The sequence below is a fragment of the Zootermopsis nevadensis genome, unplaced genomic scaffold, assembly GCF_977971745.1.
Source record: "Zootermopsis nevadensis isolate Lab colony 2312 unplaced genomic scaffold, Znev_1.0 Znev_ptg000010l, whole genome shotgun sequence".
Classification (NCBI taxonomy): domain Eukaryota; kingdom Metazoa; phylum Arthropoda; class Insecta; order Blattodea; family Termopsidae; genus Zootermopsis; species Zootermopsis nevadensis.
The window spans coordinates 21701832-21715028 of NW_028259142.1; the positions used below are offsets into that span (position 1 = coordinate 21701832).

Genomic DNA, 13197 nt, shown 5'->3' on the forward strand with positions numbered 1-13197 from the left:
ACGATTTAACATAATTAGTGGAAGGTTTAACCAATTTACGTAGTTAATAGAAGGCTTGATGTCAAAGCTCGTCTTTTGTAGATGAGGAATTAGGTTTGATATTATTTCGTGTTTTTGTTTGAAGAATTTGGTAAGGGTTCTGTAGTTTTGATTTTATTACATTCATTTTGTATATGATTATAGACTTTGGAAAGGTTTATAAGACAGTTTACTTCTGACCTGTTGTGTGGTTATTTTTCTTCCTGTTACATTTTCTTTGAATATGAATTTTGTTTTGTAGATGAGAAACATGTCAACTCAATACACCATGAGTCCTCACATATAAGTAGATTGGTTCCATTAATAAATATATTTAGAATTATAATTTATTTATTTTATAGATATTATACGTAACGGTTCAAGGATGTATATTGAAGAAATATTATCTTCATAAATGTTTATATTGAGAATTTTCAATCAAAGTGGGTTCTTCTGTTGAGTAGAAGGGTGATAATGTTTGGAAGGATTTTAGGTTTTCACAGTGGTAAGTCTGAAGATTGGTGTCTTTTGGATTATTGCAACCCAGATGATAATGTTTTAATTGTTGATGGTAGCTTGTTGAATGACTTGATTCCTGTGTTGTACACTTGTTTCTAGAGTGTACTGAGGTTAGTATTTGATCTGTGCAAATCATACTTATGGAGCACATGCATTGTGTTTGTCTGAACTAGTTTGAAACTATTGTTATGTTGTCAACAATGAGCGACCATAACAAGAGTAAGAATTTACTGATATGCTGGGATGGATCGTTTCTTAAACAGTCCTTTACAGCAGAGACTGTAACACCTGCCATCATTCAAATGATTTTTTGGACTTCAAATACTATTTTGTTGTCCACTGTTTCCCAGCATCTCTGCCATGCCTGGATACTTTACTGGAATTATTTTTCCAAAAATTTTCTCAAGTTTATTGGAGGGGGAAAAAACAAACAAAAAAAACTGAAATCAAACTGCCTGTTCAAGAGACCTCATACGGTTGATATAACTAGTTTGCAACGTTGGTAACCAGATATGGTACAATTTTCTGAAATCCCACCTGTGTATACAATACTTTATTGAATTATTCTTTTATGTTTGGAGCCTGTTGAACAGTCCATGTAAATTCTGTAACTGTGAGTAAAGTTTGCAGTGAACGCTGTCTTTTTGATGTTTTGTTTTACTCGCTTCCTTAAGTTTCCAACCATTTCTTCTCCCTTATTCAGAGTTTCATTAATTTATGCCACATTTATTTCAGAATGCTGGTGTAAGGGAACACAAGAGGATAGACATAAATGGCAATACTGTGCCATTAAATTAATCTGAGGATAATGGCAACTCCATATGTGGTTCAGAAAGTGGCCTTAAATAGTTCTAACCCTGGATATCTGTACTCAGAATCACAGGATGAGTTCAGCTGTGCTGGGGCTACACACAACAATCCAAATTATTATCAGTGTCAATTTGAATATGCCAATTGGTGCCCAGTTTGCGAAGTTTATAGAGGTCCTCGATGTGGACGAAGGCGTAGCAAAAGCGAGGGTCTGGAAGCTGATCCTCTTCGGGAGCGTAATAGACTGTGTGATTCAAAGTATGATACTGAGCATCTGAGAAAGAAAGTGGTTCAGGAGTATGACTTATGCAGTTATCAACAGAATTCTCGTATGTTTGTCAGGCAGACAAATAGCCATCAGTCTCATTTACCCAAAGATACCTTACACCAGACATCATTACGTCAACCCATGGATGTAGATGGAATGATAGAACATCACAGAACCATTGTTCCAGTGAAGAAGTCAAAAGATCGTTTTCGATCGATGGGCCACCCTTGTTACCAACATAGACGTTTTGGTAACAGTGTCAACGTAACTCATAACATACTGCTTCCTAATGTAAATGAGAACCCAAAACATGTCAGTAATTCGTATGTTACACACGGTGACGTATCCCCTGATAGAGGACAAAATTTAAATGGTTTGTTGCCAAGGAAACACACCAAAGTGTCTTGTGATACTGTTAAAAGAAATGGTGTAGTTTGTAACCAAGCTTGGACTGAATTAGATGATCATGGTGAAAATAATTTATCACAAGAAGCAAACAGAGATAGTACTGATAATCACCTGCAGTCAGTCCATGGCTTTACCGCAAGACAAGTTGAAAATTATGATTGTGATCAGTCATGTCCACTAAATGATGATGGGGGGACTGTCCCATCAAGACAGCAGTACATGATGGACACTGTCTCAGTTCAGGACTGCTATCTTCATGAGGTGGAGATCCTTGGTAGCAAATTACGAGACTTGCGAGGCAGCGTGGATGGGAAGAGGCTGCGCCAGCGTAGCGAGTCAGAACCTGGAGCAGGTTTTGGTGGTTGTGGTCAAGATAGTTCATGGGAGCCCAAACGTGCCCGAGATGGTTCTCCATGTCTCACGCAGAACTGTTACGTAGAAGATACCAAACACTCGACCTATGGTCAGCGTCAATTACGGGGCTCGGAGTCTCATAGCGGTCACTTGCAAGTAATACATTTACACAGATCATCTGATCACAGAGGGCATGACACTAAGGTGAGTTCATAATGACTGGCATAATTGGTCAAAAGTAGCAAAGTGTAGTCACGTCTTGGTGGGGGGAGTGTGTGTTCCTATGCTTGTCTTGTTCTTCTGGCATCAGTACATTTCATACACCGCAAGTTAAGGGTCTGCATGCAGGATTACTGTAAAAGTAATGTTAGTCAGATGTTCATAATATTTGCATGTACAGAAATATAATTCCTTATAAGTAGACCTTGAAGGAAAAAAATCTTATCCCCCTATTCTATCAGAATGCGACCTGTTGAATGGAAAACGTGGAATCTGGCCTATGTATTGCATTGAATTGGAACCGAGAACTGCTTGTGCACAACGCCCCATTCTAACTCAGTAGTTTCCTTCCTTTGTGGGATAGAAACTCAGAATTTACCCCCACCCCTCCTAATTTTCGTATTGCTAATTGTTTTTACTTGGTTGTTATTAATGTATTTTTAGGCACCCTTTGGCTCTTCCATATTGTATTGATGAATTTGCTAATTATGCATTCTTTGCACAGGGTGCACAAAATAAATGCATGTAGGGCCAGCCATGTCTGTCCTTTGCTTATTCAACACAAGAACTGAATGGATTTTTATGAAACTTTGTTTGAAATCTGATATTTTTGTCATTTACCGTCTATTTTTTTAAATTTGCCATTTAGGAAAAATAAAAAAATATATTTATATGTAAAGAATATTATGCAAAGAATTTACAGTGTCCAAACTTTGCCACTTTATTGGGTTTTATATATTTATTTTTGGGGGGCTCTAATTGTTTACCCTTTAGGTTTAGGTCTTTTATTGAACTTTGTGTAATGAATCTTTAAATCAAATTAATTTTTGAAACTTATAGGTTTGAGGAAGGGGTTTAGGCTGGTGTTACATAATTTATCTTTCCTTCTACAGATTTTATATCTCCCAGCATCTTCAAAGACAGCAGTCAGAAAACATTCTTCAGATCTACGTGACGATGAAACAAACCTATCATCTGACTCGGACTTCGCTGATAGGTAAATCTAACACCATTTAAAACATAAGATGATCCCAGATGTACCGTGTTTTAAAAGAGGATTTTGACCTCTGTGCTAGTCAGATTCTCATTTGTGAAATGCCTTAACATTCTACAGTGACAGAAACCCCTTTTGGGTTCCAGGCATAAATAGAAAGATATTTTAATGGGTCTTAAACAAGTGGTGTTTGAAGATGTGGACTGGATTCATTCGTCCGGCTTTTGTGAGTATTTTAAGGAAACTGTGAGGTCCACGGAAGGTGATTAATTTCATGGTCAGCTGAGTGACTGTGCTTCGTGGAATTAGTTTCTCTTGGATTGAATGTGGCAGCAGGCTGATGTGTGCTGCAAGTCTGCCGTTGTCTGCTCCAGTTTGTCCTCTTCTGTTTGTAATGATGATTTTAGTGTATGTTCATGTGTTGAGATTCTTTGCTTGGCATAGTTTTTCTGTGTCTTCTGTCTTCTTTTTTATTTTCTTTTCTTTAAAAACTGATTTTAGTAATTATTATTGTTGAGTGTTTAATTCCATTTCAATACGTTATCCAGTGAACGGACGTGTGGCAGTGGTGAAGATGGAGACAGCAAAGGAGAACAAGGGGAAGACAGTGAGGAAGGTACAAAATACTTGAATATTTCATGTGTTCATTTTAGAAAGCACCTGAATGTGATAAACTTATGATGTTTGTCTTGTGTGATCTGAGGTCGTTACTGAAAATTTGAAAACATATAAATTGATCAAATTCTGTCAGAACTGTGTTATTCTGAATTAGATCCATAATCTTTTAAATTATGTACAGAATGAAGACAAATTTCCAGAGCAGTCGAAGGAATATATTATTATTCCTATTTATGAAAAAAGCAATAAAACCGACCATTAATTACCAAGCAATATTTCTGTCACCACCTGCATACAGAATTTTACCCAACATTGTTATGCCAAGGTTAATTTCATATTTATATGAAATTACTGGGCGAAGTCAGTGATGGCAGTTGCAGACTGCGCTGATATGGGTATCTTGGTAACTTTTTTAACAGAAAAAGAATTAGAAGGCATTAATTTGTCGTTGCTTTACAGTAAGATTCTAACACGATCCTGCAAAGGACGTTTGGACAGTCATTAATAGTTTTAAATAAATTTATTTTCTAATAGTTTGTTATATTAATGTGTTTTTTTCAGCAGATGATCAGTCTGTGCTTAGCAGCTTAACGACTGTATCCACTGATTCTAATACACCATCAGTAGTGGGGGAGTCACTTCGATCAATCTCTCTGAATGATCATGCTCATAAGAAAGGTAAGTGATAAGCAAAGGCATCAGAAATTATCGATAAGTTGTAAGATGTGTATTTTTACTAAAGTTATGTTGTATTTTACATCGTTTCCAGTTTCATCTGTGATAGAAGGAAAGGGCTTGCCAGAATGTCTGAGGCCAAGCTTGTTTTCACATGTTCCTCCATATATTCGCTTTTCCATGCATGACGTCAGGGGTAAGTTTGTGTAGCCTTTTGTAAATTAGTTGTCAAAACCAGCAGTTCTCTCTCTTTCCATGAATTTCTACCAGATTCAGCTATAGCCTGCCTGGAGCAAAATATGTGTTTTTTCATAGTAGCTGTATAGTTTGACTCTTCATGTTGCTTTATACGGGCCCCTCTCTTAGGGTCGAGAACTGAAAATATCTTTGTTTCTTTACCAGGTGAAGCTCTTCCAGCTGAAATTCAGCGTCACATGAAGTGGAAGTTGAGTACCATTACGCCTCTGGTCATTCGTCGCACACTTGTGAACTCAGGTTTTAGGCTTATTAGAAGTGAGTTTACCCGAGGTTTGCGTAGATCTTGTTTATTTCCTTGCAACATTTTACGAAACTGTCTCTGTTGTAGGATCAGGTATATCTTGGTCAGTATAATGACTAAGCTGTGGTCTGGTCAACAAAGGTTTCGTTGCTGGCAGAGGCAGTGACTTTTCTCCTTGCCACTGCATCCAGATCGAGTATGGAGCCCACCCAGTGTCCTGCCCCATGGGCACTGGATGCTTTGGTTAAAGTGGCTGTAGCATGAAGCTGAATGCCCACTTGTCTATAGCCTGTCCCAGATTTCAAAACAAATTCTCCTCTCCTCCCACTCCTTTTGAAACGTGTTGGTAGAAATGTCACTGTCTGTCCTGCAAACATATGCTGCTACCATTATTCCACTTTCTCTGTTACCTAAATGATGTCTGCCTACTAACGTTCTATAAATATACAAACATATTTATAAATAACTGGCTTATTGTCTGGAATTATAACTTGAAAATTCAGCAACCTTAAAACAGTGATAAATGGAGGCATTAAAATGAAAAATGCAGAAAGAATAAAAAATGCAAAGAACTTTACCGGTTTTGGGGGGCATAATCTGACAATGGGATATGCCTAAGAAGGTGAGAATACGTCACATTAACATAATGGAGGAGGAGCAAGGACTTGGACCGAGGTAGACAAAGTAGAATAACGGCAACAGAGATGAGATTTTTAAGGGGTACAGAAGCAAAACCAAAACGTGAGGGTGCAATAAGAACATTGGAGGGAATGTAAAGAAAAGATTGAGTTTATACAGGAGCATCATGTTGTGGGATTTTCTAAATTATTATTATTTGTCTGTACATAACAATTTCACTTAATGTTTTGTATTCCATTCACTTGTGTTATGTTTTAGCTTATAAACCCATCTTCAGGCCAACACATTCTTTTCCATTAATTACACTCTTAAAGTCTGAAATTTGATTGTCTGAATTGATATTAAAAATCATATGACTGCATGTTTTTCCCACTTCACTTCATCATAGAATGAAATGAAATTTAAAAATGGAGGATAAGTACAGTTTCTGTTAAGTGTCAGTCACAAGAAAAGCATCTCTGATTAAAACTCTCTGGCCCACCATTTTATCAGATGACAAGAATAGGATTATATGGACATGTTTCGAGAATGAAGTGAGAATCCAAGAAAGTTTTGGACATGAAAGTAAAAGGGGAATGAGGCTAAGATCTAGATGAGAAAAACAAGTTATGAATGAAGAAGCTGAGGAGGAGGAGAATTGGGATGGCAGAGACGCGGAGAGGCTTGGTTGCTGGGCAACACATCTAAAGTGGAAACATCTTAGGGAGAAGGAGTAGTAGTAGTATACAGAATCATTCTTGAGCTGCTCCTTTATTGTTGCAGTGGAAATGTAAACTTTTCTTTCTCCTAAATTCATGCTGATTTATAATCATGTCAACAAGCAACAATTCAGTTAATCTTGCAAAGGAGCGGGCCTGGCTGCCATGTAGTCAGGTCCTTTGTATGTATGTGGCATGATGATGTTAACAAAAAAATGCTTCTTTCTGCAAATGAGGAACAAACAGGGTTTTTTCTTAATAAGGGCTAAGTATCCACTGCTTTTGTTTAAGAGCTTATCTCTGCTGCCATATAAAATTCTAGACTTATTTCAGTTGGTATTATTTTATCAAACTAATAATAAACCACTTTTACTTTCCAGAGTCAAATGACTGGTGTGGTACGTGGGGAAAACACATGAAATCACTGTGTTTTAAAACCTTGAAAGACTTCCAGAAGATCAATCACTTTCCAGGGACATTTCAAATTGGCCGTAAAGATCGGCTGTGGAAGAATTTGTACCGTCTTATGACAAAGTTTGGAAAGAAAGAGTATGTTTAATGTTAAATCATATTCAGATACTTGTTTATGCTGATGACTTAATTTGTTGCTGGAAAATATAAATATCATGAATAATGAAGATGGCCGTCTACTGGGTTTACTCGGTGCAACAACCCAGTAGACGGCCATCTTCAGACTCACTGCCGTGAAAACCTCAAATAAACAGAGTGGTGAGGTCACATAGCAACACATTCTGTTGAATTAATGGTTCTGTTACTGTCCACATAACCATTCATCTTTCTTGGAATACGGAAGATTGTTTTACGTCTGTGATATATGTTTGTCTGCTTTCCAGATTTGGCTTTATCCCTCGTACTTACGTGTTACCTCAGGACAACAAGCTGCTTCGCCAGGCATGGGAGAAGAGTTGTGGCAATGAGAAGTGGATAGTCAAACCAGTATGGACATTAGTAACGTTTAAATAATTGTGAAAGTACATTTATTGTAGGTCTAAATCAGCATAAGTAATTGATGTGACTTTTCAGCCTGCGTCTGCAAGAGGCACTGGCATTAAGGTTGTTCATCGTTGGGCCCAAATCCCCAAGAAGCGACCGTTAGTGGTTCAGAAGTACATATCGCAGCCTTTTCTCATCAATGGCAGCAAGTTTGACCTACGCCTCTATGTGCTGCTTACTAGTATCAATCCTCTTCGCATCTATATTTATGATGATGGATTGGTTCGGTTTGCTTCAGGTATGACGATCCTTTCTCCCTCTCAGTTTCATTTTGTAAATGAAATAAGTTTATAGTACAAAAATTTACACTCTATATTATAGCAAGTTATGGTACTGGACATTTTCTCTCTCATTAAACCCATGAAGCAGATTTTTCTGTGAGAAGCTGATAGTTTCAGCCAATCAAGAAATTCCTGGCATCTAACCATTTGGAGCCGAAGTTTATCTAAATAAAATTTGGAAAGTCACTTAGCACAGGGAAAACATGTCACCATTCCTAAGAGCAAGTGCTGAATGTTGTACGAAGATGTAACGCCTGTTTGTTCTGAGAATGATACGAAACCCACAAATACAATCTGGACAAAAAAGAGTTATTTACTGGCAAAACAGCTGGTAAGGAGGCCAAGACTTGACTTCGGGCTGTCGCGCCATAGAAGAAGAAGAAGAAAACAGCTGGTACTTGTAGACATCACTGGGCCCTAATTGGTTGATGCAATCCAAAAATGTGTTCCTATGTTCCCAAGATAACCACTGGTGCCTGTCCTGGGACACTTGAATCCAGTCCACGACTCCAATGTCAGAGTTTGGGGGGGGGGGCAACTGCCTCTGCCTCGTGTTCTTTGCTATCGTTTTCAATATTGTCTTCCCGTATTTTTGGTCTCGTCCTGTTGGGTTTTTATGCGTTTCTCATCTCCGTCATGTGTGCTACATGTTCTGTCCATGTCATTCTCCTTGATTTAACAACCTTAATAAAATTTGGAGAAGGGAACAAGTGTTATGTTCCATATGTAATTTTCTCCATCCTCCTGTTACATTCTCTGTCTTAGGTTCAAATATTGTCCTCAGCACTTCGCTATCAAATATCCTGGTGGTCCAGGTCCAAAGCCGCTTGTGATATTTCTGCTTTTATACAGAGTGTGTTTGTTGGTTATTTGACTCTCTCTTATCATGTAATGCCTCCTTAAAAATTAAGTCTTTTGGAAAAGAAATTTCCCCCCAGTTTTTATTGAGTTTGATTTTTTACTGAAGCTTTTAAAGAAAGTGTACGTAGTTATCACGTATTTTGCTTTATTGAGAATTATGTAATAACCCTTTACATTTTATAAATTAGGTGAAGAATGGTCTTGTAATTAGGGAAATGCTAATGTAAGCTATGAAGCACTCAACTTTCCTTGTGTGGTGGTTGGAGACTTTGACTTATTTTATTTCAGCTGTAGAATCTGTTTGTATGTTTGTAGATGTTTTCTTGTTGGTTGTGGTTGTCAAGGAAGAGGCTGTGTATCGGATTTACTGCATGTTATGGAGACAGCTGTTTAAATTATGACAAAAATTGCTGACAGCACATACAAATGTGATATTTGTGGATCAGGAAATTTCAAACAAGTCGTTAAATGAATGCTCCTTCTCTTGTTTGAACGCTTGCGTTTCCATCGGGTATGTTATTTCTGGCTTCAGTTAAATACTCCAGTGACATGGCATGCCTGGGTGATCGCTACATGCACCTGACCAACTACAGCATTAACAAGATGAGTAGCCAGTACACACAGAATGAAGATGCTACAGCTTGTCAAGGACACAAGTGGTAAGTCCCAGACCTTTCTCTCATGACTTAGGCTAAGCCAGAATAGGAAAGGAGTTTCAGAAGTTTTCTCTCTGTAGGAAGTGTTTGTTCCTGACACAACGGATCACTAGAAGCAGTATGTTGCAACGTGCTTCCATCTGTCCACTACTCAATGCAGTCACCGCTCATTTGAACGCATTTCTGCCATTAGTGATGCAAATGATCCATTGCAGAGCAGCTATCATCTAATCTCAGGCATTATAATGGTGCTGTGTGTTGTTGATGGCATTTTCAGATTCAGATTGGAGACAGGTCCGTGGTATTCCGGGAATCTCTGCATATCGCTCTGGTAGTGCAGTGCTGAACTGTTCTGAAGGAAGTGATCTTGTGTTCCACAAGTTTTGGTTCTTTCCATTTGGTACTGGGCAGTTCTTGTCATCATTTAACTCTGGTATGAGGTAGCAAAGGATGGCTTAGCACAAGCCTTTGATGTTCAAAGAAGTGATCTGCATCACTTTCATAGTGCCAAGATTGTCGCACCTCTTTGATGAGATCTGGCGTGTTTTGCCACTTCTGATCCACATGAAATGAATGCATTCATGACTTGTTCACTGTCAGACTGCAGTGAAGGAACTATATTCTACGCTGCGTTATTGGTTGCAATTGATGCGGCTTGGGGTGTTTAAACCTTCCTTCAACAGGTTGAATTGTTGTTTTTCCCAACAATATGGAACTTGATTTCTGTCAAATCCATACTTTTGGAACGCATGCTTTCATAGCCCATAGGTCAGTACCATATAAATACACACCACCACAGTTCTGACTGCCTAGTAGATGAGGTTAACACTAATGCCTCACCTGATGGGAATTAACTGACCCAGTTAATTAAATGCTGGAACTACTATACAGGAGACTTCTGGAATGCCTCTAATATTTTTCATAGCTCAGGGATTAAAAAGTTGAATAATGCAGTATTGTACTAAAATAGAATTTTGCGATGTATGGTAATACAGATATTTGGTTACAGTCGAATGCCACAGCGGTAGGGTTATGATAATTAAAAAATTGTGACTTTGTGAATCAGTAAAAATATAATTGTGCCAGACCACCAATCAATCATAGCAAATAACTTCTCAGTACTGTACTGTCCAGTGCCTGTGTACAGTTGCAGCTTTCTTTATCGAGATCATCGGTGACTAATGAATTCCGTTACTGTGCAAGCATGCAAAGTGCGAGTTCTACTAATGAGGAAATTATCATGTGAACAAACTGTGTCGCTAAAATACAAAGCATTGAACATGTATACAAGTGTAAGAACATTTAGTGCCTAATTTTTATATTTAAGTTTAAAATTAAAGTATATTTTTCATATCTTCATTGAATTGCTGTTGCAGATGATACATTCTACTGAATTATTGACATTGATGCGTATGAGATCATTCTATAAATCGTATACTATGTATGCATGATTTTCTACAGATATGTGCAAGTTTATAAATTACTGCTTATAATACGAAAGGCGTAAGCACTCTTTCCATTGTATTTTTTTGGTGGATTACAACAGGACAGTGAAGACTCTGTGGACGTACCTAGAGAAAGAGGGAGTGAATGTTGTAGCTCTGTGGAACAGTCTCGTTGATCTAGTTATCAAGACAATCATCAGTGGGGAGTCTTCCATTAGCCAGCTATCCCGAGCCAACCTTGTTTCTCGTTACTGCTCTTACGAATTGTTTGGCATTGATGTACTTCTAGATGAAACGCTGAAGCCTTGGCTTCTTGAGGTAAGTTCAGATGCTTATTAGAAGTTGTGTATTGACTTGAAACTCATAGACATGGATCTCAAAAATTACTCCTGATTGCCGTGCTTGTTGGTCAGAGTTAACCTCGTGAAGTCCCTGACTCACAAACCACATGTCATTTCAGAGTTTTGCATTACTTTAAATTTGATTTTGAAGGTTAACAGGCCCAATTACTTGATATATATATATATATATCATTTGAGTTTTTAGGTAAAACATTGAGAATTTACATGTAAAGTTGAGATTAAGATTGTTATAATGACATAGGCAGTGGGTGGATCTGTACTTACCAATCAAAATATGAGGTTTATTGACACTGCACGAAACATTGTTTTAGGTCAGAGTATCACTATGTGACTTCATTGAATGTTACAGGTAAACATATCTCCCTCCTTACATTCAACTTCGCCATTAGATCTGGCCGTGAAAGGTCCGATGGTAAGAGACCTACTGAACATGGCTGGCTTCCAAGTACCTAACAAATTGCTCATTGCTCAACAAGAAGAAATTCTAAACACACTTGGTTTGAAGGACAAGGAGATACCATTGTGTTTTGACAAACGCTTATATACCACAGTCTTGTCTAAGGAAGAGCGAAGCAAACATTCCTTTTACCAGCAGAATTGTTCCAGAGAAGAGGTATTGTTACATAATTCATGTTTAGTCTATACATGAAGTTGGTGTTGATTCTTTAGTGCCCAGTGGTAATTGTGTACCACCTGCTTCATGTATCAGTAATTCTCTGCATTGCTCACAGAGTGTATTATGGGTTTAATATAATTCTGAGAAAACAGCCATTATTTTCCTGAACAGCATTAACCATTTGCCCTTTATAATGGAGATGCATTCTGTTTGCTTTGGTGAAGGAATTGAATTTGTAAGTATTAGCTTCAGAGGGCTAACCAAGAATGTTGTGCGTCAGACAGTGATCAAAGTAACAGGAATGATTGTAGAATTGTTAAAAATATAATGGCCTTGCTGTTATTAAACCATAAATGTCAGAATTACCAAATTAAAGACCATGTAGATTTTGAGTTACCTGAAAATATGTCCTGGCTTCTCTATATATAATTCTGCTGTTCCAACAAATTCTACGAGCTCTGCAGGTTTGATTAGTTAAATTGTTGACAAAATTTTTATGAGTAGTATGTGCTGTGTCTTAAGGTACACTATTTTGCTAATAAAAAGACTGTGTTTATTCATTAATGTCTCATTAATTGCGCAAGACATACTGTTTATTGTTTCAGTACGTTGTGCATATTTGATAAAACAATTTATGTAATAATAACATGCATTCATGTAAGAAGTGCTAAATCTCGAAATTTGTATTATCTGACACTAATCTCTGACTGTTTTCCCTGCTTTTCCTCCTCAGTATCTTGAAGATATTTTGAAGGATTTGACTCCAGATGATGTGCGGCATCTCATTCAGTCAGAAGATGAATTAACTCAAGCTGGAAGGTAAATATTTAATTGTAGATGTAAAGTACAAACAGTAACTAATGAACTAACACCATGGAACAGAGTCCTTCTTGAGAAGCTGATAGTCGCTGCGCTATCCAAGAAACTACCTGCCTTTTGTGGAACGTGAAAGTTCATTACTGTGTTCACAGGAACACATCACTCGACTCTGTCTGTAACCAGAAGAATCTGGCCTAGTGAGGGCTATTCAGAAAGTTTAATAACTGTTCTAGTAAGAAGTTGGACAGCTTCGTACAGATTGGTTAGAAATGGTCTTTATACACTTAAATAAGTAAGCAATGTACAGCAGTGAAATTTGTAAGGCATGTATTAGATAATTTAAACTTGCTCTTCATTGCTTATGTCATCAGCCAAAAGGTGCATTGAAGTTGCAATTGATAAAATGGCAAAGCATGTGCAGAAA

General features: G+C 37.6%; 1 protein-coding gene across 7 annotated transcripts in view; it reads left to right on the top strand.

Moving 5' to 3' along the window:
* The window catches only part of LOC110834225 (uncharacterized), a 30664-nt gene that overhangs the window by 610 nt on the left and 16857 nt on the right, over positions 1–13197 (top strand). For 5 of the 7 annotated variants that reach the window (XM_022073152.2, XM_087346854.1, XM_022073151.2 and 2 more), the window contains exons 2-14: positions 1273–2581; positions 3490–3593; positions 4139–4206; positions 4770–4886; positions 4978–5079; positions 5286–5396; positions 7100–7268; positions 7574–7676; positions 7764–7971; positions 9408–9534; positions 11078–11294; positions 11688–11951; positions 12688–12773. In XM_022073152.2, coding sequence (XP_021928844.1) covers positions 1346–2581; positions 3490–3593; positions 4139–4206; positions 4770–4886; positions 4978–5079; positions 5286–5396; positions 7100–7268; positions 7574–7676; positions 7764–7971; positions 9408–9534; positions 11078–11294; positions 11688–11951; positions 12688–12773 — 2912 coding nt within the window. In that variant the 5' untranslated portion in view covers positions 1273–1345. The remainder of the gene's footprint in view (positions 1–1272; positions 2582–3489; positions 3594–4138; positions 4207–4769; positions 4887–4977; positions 5080–5285; positions 5397–7099; positions 7269–7573; positions 7677–7763; positions 7972–9407; positions 9535–11077; positions 11295–11687; positions 11952–12687; positions 12774–13197) is intronic. The other 2 variants (XM_087346852.1, XM_087346855.1) reach the window with 2 other exon arrangements.